This window comes from Alligator sinensis, unplaced genomic scaffold (genome assembly GCF_000455745.1).
Source record: "Alligator sinensis unplaced genomic scaffold, ASM45574v1 scaffold619_1, whole genome shotgun sequence".
Lineage (NCBI taxonomy): Eukaryota > Metazoa > Chordata > Crocodylia > Alligatoridae > Alligator > Alligator sinensis.
This window is the reverse complement of record NW_005842134.1, coordinates 496,654-504,599: the sequence shown is the minus strand read 5'-3', so window position 1 is coordinate 504,599 and position 7,946 is coordinate 496,654. Positions and strand designations below refer to the sequence as shown.

The window sequence follows — 7,946 nt, the reverse complement described above, 5'->3', positions numbered from 1 at the left end:
AAAGAGACTTGGTGGTGGGGTCTGCTACAGACCACCACACCAAGAGAAAAAGCTAGACTTGGAATTCTTGAGGCAGCTCTCAGAGGCCGTACAGTCTAGGGACGTGGTTGTCATGGGGGACCTAAACTACCCTGACATCTGCTGGGAGGAGCAGTCAGCCAAATTCAACTGTTCACATAGGTTCTTAACCTGCATGCAGGACCTTCACCTAATGCGGGAGGTATACGGTCCCACTAGGGGGAATGCCCTACTGGACTTGGTATTGGCTACAGGAGATGACCTGGTAGAGGAGATGCAGATTTGTGGTCACCTTGGTGACAGTAACCATCAATCAACTGAATTCATCATACAGCGTAGGATGGGAAAGATAACTAGTAGGGTGGAAGTGCTTGACTTTAGGAAGGCTAACTTCAGCGTGCTCAGGAGTTTAGTTGTTCCTGCAGGATAAGAGTATTGGCGAGATGGGAGTCCAGGAAGGGTGGTTGTTCCTAAAGGAAGCAGTCCTTTGGGTGCAGAAGGAGACTCTTTCAGTACAAGGGAAAAAGGGGAAAGGAGGCAAAAAAACTTCCTTGGCTAACCAGGGAAGTCTAGGGAAGCCTAAGGGCAAAAAGGAAGGCATATAGGTGGTGGAAGCAGGGGGAAGCTACCAAGGAGGAGTATACTTGCTTGGCCTGCACTTGCAGGGAGGCAGTTAGAAAGGCCAAAGCAAATATAGAGCTGAGGCTGGCAACACATATTAAAGACAACAAAAAGTCTATTTTTTTAATTTTTTTTTTTTTTTTTTAGGTATGTAGGGAGTAAATAGGAAGGCACAGGGCAGCATAGGACTCCTACTGAACAAGAAGGAGCAATTAGTGACAGACAGAGGGGACAAGGCTGAGCTCTTCAATGAATTTTTTTGCCTCAGTGTTCCTGAACAGGGGTGAAATAAGTATCCTAATGGGTTCTTAGATGGCCAACAGAGGGACACCAACCCACCAACTGTTGATGCTGACTTGGTGAAGAGTCACTTGGATGGACTGGATGCATTTAAGTCAGCAGGCCTGAATGAGCTTCATCCAAGCGTACTGAAGGAATTGGCCATTGTCATAGCAGAACCATTGGCATGGCTGTTTGAGCACTCGTGGCGCTTGCGTCAGGTCCTGGAGGACTGGAAAAGGGCCAATGTGGTCCCTATTTTCAAGAAGGGGAGGAAGGAGGATCCGAGTAATTATAGGTCAGTCAGATCGGTGGGTGGCAAATTGGCTTAGTGGTTGCACCCAGAGTGGCAGTAGACAGGTCAGTATCAACTTGGAAGAATGTGGGTAGTGCGGGTCCCGCAGGGTTCGGTCCTTGGACCTGTACTCTTCAATATCTTCATCAGTGGCTTGGATGTGGGTGTGACGCGTACTCTGTCCAAGTTTGCGGATGATACTAAATTGTGGGGTGAAGCGCACACTCCAGAGGGTAGGGAACAATTCCAGGCAGACCTGGACAGGTTAGAAAAGTGGGCAGTACACAACAGGATGCAGTACAAGGACAAGCGCAGAGTGCTGCACCTAGGGTGCAAAAATATCCAGCACACCTACTGGCTGGGAAGTGACCCACTCAGCAGCACAGAAGTGGAAAGGGATCTCGGAATCATAGTGGATTCCAACATGAACATGGAGTTGTCAGTGTGACAAAATCATCAGCAAAGCTAACCGCACTTTATCATGCATCAGCAGATGCATGACGAATAGATCCAAGGAGGTGATACTTCCCCTCTATGCGGCATTGGTCAGACCGCAGTTGGAGCACTGCATCCAGTTTTGAGTGCCATACTTCAAGAAGGATGTGGATAGACTCGAGTGGGTCCAGAGGAGGGCCACTCGTATGGTTAGGGACTTACAAGAGAGACTGAGGGACCTGGACCTCTTGGGCCTCTGCAAGAGAAGGCTGAGAGATGATCTTGTGGCCGCCTACAAATTCATTAGGGGGATGCAGCAAGGGATCAGAGATACTCTGTTCACCAGGGAGCCTCTTGGGGTAACAAGAAACAATGGTCACATACTGACAGAGAGCAGACATAGGCTAGACATCAGGAAAAACTTTTTCAGGGTAAGGGTGGCCAAAATTTGGAATAGGCTTCCAAGGGAGGTGTGTTTTCCGCTACCTTCGGGGACTTTAAGAGAAGACCTGGTTGGGGTCACCTCCCAGTGCTCTTTCCTGCCTAAGCAGGGGGTCGGACTCGATGATCTGTTGAGGTCCCTCCCGACCCTAGCATCTATGAATCTTACCTGAGCCATTGTGAATCTTGGTTACAGAGTCCAGATGGGTGAGGCTAAAGAAAAGAACAGAACATAGGCTGATGATAAAACAGCACAGAGCTGAATATCAGGTGAACCTACATTATGGAAAATAGCTCTCTGTGAGCCTAAAGCTACAGGCACCTCTCTATACAACTCAGCCTTACCTGATAGCAGTTCCAACACACTTGTGTTTGGACCATGCTGCTGCTTTAATAAAAATATCATGATTAACCCATGCACAGTATTAGACCAATGGTGCTAAACATTTTGGCTCTGTGGGCCAGAACAGATGTGAGAGGCCAAATCCACAGGCCAGAGTGGATACTGTGCACCAGGACCAGGCTCTGGGGCTCCATGTCACCTCTGCCCTGTGGGAACTGGGCTCCAGAGGCCCTGCACCACCTCCACACACTGGAATTGGGTCCTACACCACCCTGTATGCTCAACCTACAGCACAGGGCTAAGGCCCACAGGGCTCCCAATGGACCTGTGGGGAGCCCTGCAGACCAGATGACATGGTGCCAGTGGCCAGATCTGGCCTGTGTGCCAGGGGCTGAGTACCCCTGTATTAGACAGACTGCTGCTTTGAGCAGGAGACTGGACTAGATGACCTCTCAAGGTCCCTTCCTGTAGCCCTGCTCTGATTCTCTGCTTAGCAGGCCCTCCTCAATTTTAGTCAGAACAGCTATTAGCTATAGTCTCTTGGGCCCCTGGGAGTCCTGCCCATGTTATATTTCAATCAAGCAAAGAGTTCAAGCCCCATTGGCTTTAAGTGACAGCTACAGAATGATTTAAGTAGTTCCCCTACAAAGGCAACAGCAGGGGCAAAGTGTCAATGAAGTCAGAAAACATGCACGAGCAGGATCAGAGGACTGAGGTCTCCCCCATGATCCTAGAGGTAGTTATAACCCCTTGTAGCCATGCTACACTTGGTGGCAAGACTGTTACAGTAATTTATATTAACCATTAACAAACAGTCACCACCAGCTGCTTGGGAAGGGGAATGACTCTGACCCAATTACCTGTGAATTCTCCTGTATGCATCTTGCTCCTCCTGGCACAAGATCTTGGGCAGCTCCACAGCTGATTCCAGGCACACTTTCCCAATGGTTTCATGGGGGACCACATGAACAGGAATTTCAATTCTCTCGTACCTGGAGGGTGAGCACATGCAATTTTTGCTTCATGGCCCCACCCTCATGCTCTGTTGTTTCAGATAGTTAAGTCTTTCCTACAGCTATAATGGTTTGCTCCATGAAGGGCATCACCAAGGCTTCAAAGCTGGGCAGGTTGTGCTGACAGGAAAGTTAAGCAGTCTGTAATGGTGTTAATTCTCCACAAAGCCCCATTAAAATACTTTAATGGAAGCAGCCAGGAAATCAGGACTGCTACTATCACCTGGCAAGCATGTAAACAAAACTGTTCTAAGGTTTAGACTGCCATAAAGCTATTGGCTTTAGAGCAGGTGATAACTCACCTTTATATTTCCATAATTACTTGGATTAACATGCAACATTAGGATCACAATCTGAATCTAAGAGCAGTAACACTACTCACTTAATTTAACCAAGAAAAGATGAAGACTAAAAGGGGGTGGGGGGAAAGAGAGGGAGAGATTGATTCTCTTTTGCAAGGACTTTCTCATGAAAAGATGAAATATAGTACTCACTCTGAGCTCTTCTGGGCCTGAATTGATTGGAAACAGGTGTAGAGAATCCTCCCTGTCTAAAATAATTAGCAGAGAGCAATTAGATGATAAGCAATAAAAGTAAACCTGAGATCCAAAATGCCTAGAAGCAGCAAAGTTTGCTTTCAAATAATAACTTTTTAAATAATACCCTTTCAAAAAGGTACCACTCACTTGCTGGTGAGGGGAGAAAGAAAAATTCTTAAAAAGATACCAAATTCCATATTATGGACCATTGGAACTATAACACGAAACAATGAGTTCAGAGCCATCTGTCTTAAGCTAAAAATTTTAGGTCCAGAAGTCAGAGTTAGAAGATCACATGCTATATCCAACTCACCCCACTTGGTGACTCATCTCATGAAGGGTCAGTGATAACAGAAAAAAAATACTCTGACATGGTAGGATGCCTATATTGAACTCATGAAATTACCTTTGTTTTGATGAACACCTGTTAGGCATCTTGCTTAGTCTCAGACAGCAACACAGTTCTGAGATAGCTAGAGAATGCAGAACCAGCCTGGGGATTAAGTCATGCCAGAGCTACTTTGGAGAAAAGAAAATCAGTTCTGCCAACACAAACAGCAAATTGTTTCTACTCCAGGAGGGGCCTGGACCTTACTTTGGTTAAAGCAGAGTCCTTGCTTCAGATTCTGAACATACGACTTCTGCTCCAAATAGATGCTGAAGTTTTAAATTAGTATCTGAGGGATTTCTCTCTATTTGTAAGTTACCTACCTTTGTGTTTTTGTCTTCAATGAAGCAAGAGAAGATAAGCCCAACAAAGCCCTGATCCATCATCTGATACATGGCTTGAGTGCGAACGTCTGCAGACATGAATGAAAACAAAATAAGCCAGCACCAGCCACTAAAAGACTTGCCACTGTCATAATGGTTAAACATTAGGATATAAAGGATACTTACCCATGTGCGGCAGGGCACTGTGAGTGCCTGCCACTTTAAGGGCCTGGAGCTGGCAGCTGCCTGATTTTGAATCAGGGGCTGCCCTTATAAACAGGGCAGTTCGGCTGCTGGAGGCCAGGTAACAGCATTGCCTGGCTGCTGGTATCATCTGGAGGTAAGGGAGGAGCTGTAGGGGATGGTCAGGAGGCTCCTGGTCCTGGGCATGACCTAAAACTGTACCCTGCTGGGAGTGGGTGGCCTGGTGGGGCTCCCCATGGTGCAGGAGCCCCCAGGAAATGCCAGGCCAGTTACCTCCCTGGTGAAAGGTGGGTCGGGGAGCCTTAACCCCTAGCCCCCATGACTGGGTGGGTTACCCCTTGTCTGGGGGGTGGACCCCTGGAGAGAGAGAAAAGGCGATAGACTCCGGCCTGTCTGGACTTCCCCTGACTGGTCCATGCTGGGGCCAGGACCGGAAAGGTCGAAGGGCCGGGGGGTGGTCCCCACTGTGAGGAACGCTCAAGAGCCGTGTACCTGGGGTCCCGACTGGCCTGGAGGTGGGCCAGGGCTAGTGAGCCGGAGGTCTCGGTTGGGGGACCACACCAGAAGGGAAGCGGTTGGGAGAGCCATGCTGCCTCGTATGAAGGGGGATAAGACCGCCCGAGAAGAGGAATCCGGGCGGGGCTCAATTGGGAGGACTGTGGGGCCGGTGACGATGAGAACATCGCAATGCCATCTGCGAGGCTTGGGCTGCGGTGTAGGGGAGGAACAGAGGTGCAGATAGCACCCCCTGGCATCGGGGCAGGAAATGGGCAGCCTCCTGCTTAATTACATCAACTAATTAATTAACAAGAAGACATGGTAGGTGAGAAGGCAGGCAGTTAGCCCAGAAACAGGTGGGTGGGCTGCAGGGAAAGCAGCCCTGAGAAGGCCCTGTTACAGTGGTGCATTGGCTGGGAAACATCAGTCGGATGGCCATGCACAGCATCAATCTTTACTCCCCCCGGTAGAGGCAGTGTACAGAGCCCCGAGTTTGAGGTTAAGGAGAAGCCCAGCGAGGGTGTAGAGCCCCTTCAGCTCCTCCCTCACCTCCAGAATCGCGCTGTTCTCCTCATCACCCGCCCCACGCCGGGCCCCACAATCCTCCCAATTGAGCCCTGCCTGGGTTCCTCTCCTTGGGCGGTCTCATCCGCCTTCATACAAGGCAGCATGGCTCCCCCAACCGCTTCCCTTCTGGTGTGGTCCCCCCACCGGGACCTCTGGCTCACTAGCCCTGGCCCACCTCCAGGCCAGTCGGGACCCCAGGCGCACGGCTCTTGGGCGTTCCTCGCGGTGGGCGCCCCCCTGGCCCTTCAACCCTTCCGGTCCTGGCCCCAGCACGGACCAGTCAGGGGAAGTCCAGACAGGCCGGAGTCTATCGCCTTTTCTCTCTCTCCAGGGATCCACCCTCCAGACCCTCTGAACAAGGGGTAGCCCACCCGGTGTTGGGGGCTGGGGTTAGGCTCCCCGACCCGCCTTTCACCGGGGTGGTAACTGGCCTGGCATTTCCTGGGGGCTCCTGCGCCATGGGGAGCCCCACCAGGCCACCCACTCCTGGCAGGGTGCAGTTTTAGGTCATGACCAGGAGCCTCCAGACCATCCCCTACAGCTCCTCCCTTACCTCCAGATGACGCCAGCACCCCTCCGGCCAGGCGGTGTTGTTGCCTGGCCTCCAGCAGCTGAACTGCCGTCTATTAATGGCAGCCTCAGATTCAAAATGGCCGCCCCCATCGGGCACCTGGCAGCTGCCCGCTCCAGGCCCTTAAAGTGGCAGGCACCCGCAGTGCCCTGCCACACCATGGTACTCAGTCCCCAAACTAGCCAGCTTGCTACATTGGAATATGTACGAGCGAGCAAGAGCGTAAGTGCAAGCGAGCCTGGTGACGAAAATTGATCAGAGTTGTGACCACACAAACACATTTGGCAAGAAGAGGTTCTCGCCTACTCTTTTGACAAAGCATTTGTGGTGTTTTAGCGCACACATCCATGTACAACTAGAAAAGATAAAGAATACATCAAGAGTGAACTGTGGGACTCTTCTGCTCTTCCCTGCATGTCTGACTGCAGCTCTGATCTTTCTGTCTTAAAAGAGATCTATGGAGAGAATCCACTTACTGTAGGAAGCTAGGGGACTTCTCAGTTTGGATGATTTAAAAGTAGAGGAAAAGTTGGATTACAAATCTCCAGCAGCACTTGTTTTACCACCACCACCATGGACAAAGTGCTATTATTCACCATGACTATTTTCATATGACATTTCTTACCCACGTGAGACGGCCAAACAGTAATGTGCGGATGAGAATGATACCAGCCCACGACCCTCATGGGACGTCCCGTCATCTCAGCCAGCCTGTGTGTCAGTCAAGGTGCATTAAAAACACTAGAGATAGCAGAAGAAGTGATAGATGTCCCTCGCATAAATGAAGTAGTAACCAGGGGGAAGAAATGGGATCCCACATGGGGTTAATTTGATTTTAGTTCCTTTATAGAAATGCTGGGGTGCTGGAAAAACTGATTTCTTCTCCCTCTCTATCACCTGTAGACAACCTGAAACTAACAAGGAAGTGCCAGATCTGCAACTATGTGGAAATGTATAACTTTTAGCAAGATACCCAAAGAATCAGATTCCTGTCATTTACAAGACTGTGTGTGGAAAATAGGCTTTTCTGTTATGGGGATTTTCGAAGTGTGTCAACCCTGAAGACACAAACCTACTGAACTTTCATTTCCCACTAATTTTCTTGCTGTATTTACCACTTGTTAGGAACTGGAACTAAAGGAAAATGCACTTCCTCCAACCATCTTTCTCTGTGTAGTTTAGACCAGTGTTTCTCAACCTTTCTTGTACCAGGACCCATTTATAAACAAACACTGATGGCTAGGCCCAACCCAGTACATCGTTTAAGTAGAAAACAGCCCCCTGGGCCTGCTGGTGCCCCCCTCACTCTTAACCTAACCCCCCCACCCCCACCCAACCCTGCTGGTACCCCTCATTCCCAACCTGCTGCCCCCAGCCCCAGGCCCCAAGTGTGGGGCAGGGTGTGTGTGTG

General features: G+C 49.8%; 1 protein-coding gene across 2 annotated transcripts in view; it reads right to left on the bottom strand.

The window, feature by feature from the left end:
* The window catches only part of BRCC3 (BRCA1/BRCA2-containing complex subunit 3), a 13,913-nt gene that overhangs the window by 2,334 nt on the left and 3,633 nt on the right, over positions 1 to 7,946 (bottom strand). Inside the window, exons 3-8 of one of the 2 annotated variants that reach the window (XM_025205931.1) lie at positions 7,161 to 7,248; positions 4,696 to 4,784; positions 4,391 to 4,500; positions 3,940 to 3,995; positions 3,293 to 3,424; positions 2,259 to 2,302 (exon numbers count right to left, since the gene is read on the bottom strand). In XM_025205931.1, the coding sequence (XP_025061716.1) occupies positions 2,280 to 2,302; positions 3,293 to 3,424; positions 3,940 to 3,995; positions 4,391 to 4,500; positions 4,696 to 4,784; positions 7,161 to 7,248 (498 nt within the window). In that variant the 3' untranslated portion in view covers positions 2,259 to 2,279. The remainder of the gene's footprint in view (positions 1 to 2,258; positions 2,303 to 3,292; positions 3,425 to 3,939; positions 3,996 to 4,390; positions 4,501 to 4,695; positions 4,785 to 7,160; positions 7,249 to 7,946) is intronic. The other variant, XM_006025156.3, reaches the window with a different exon arrangement.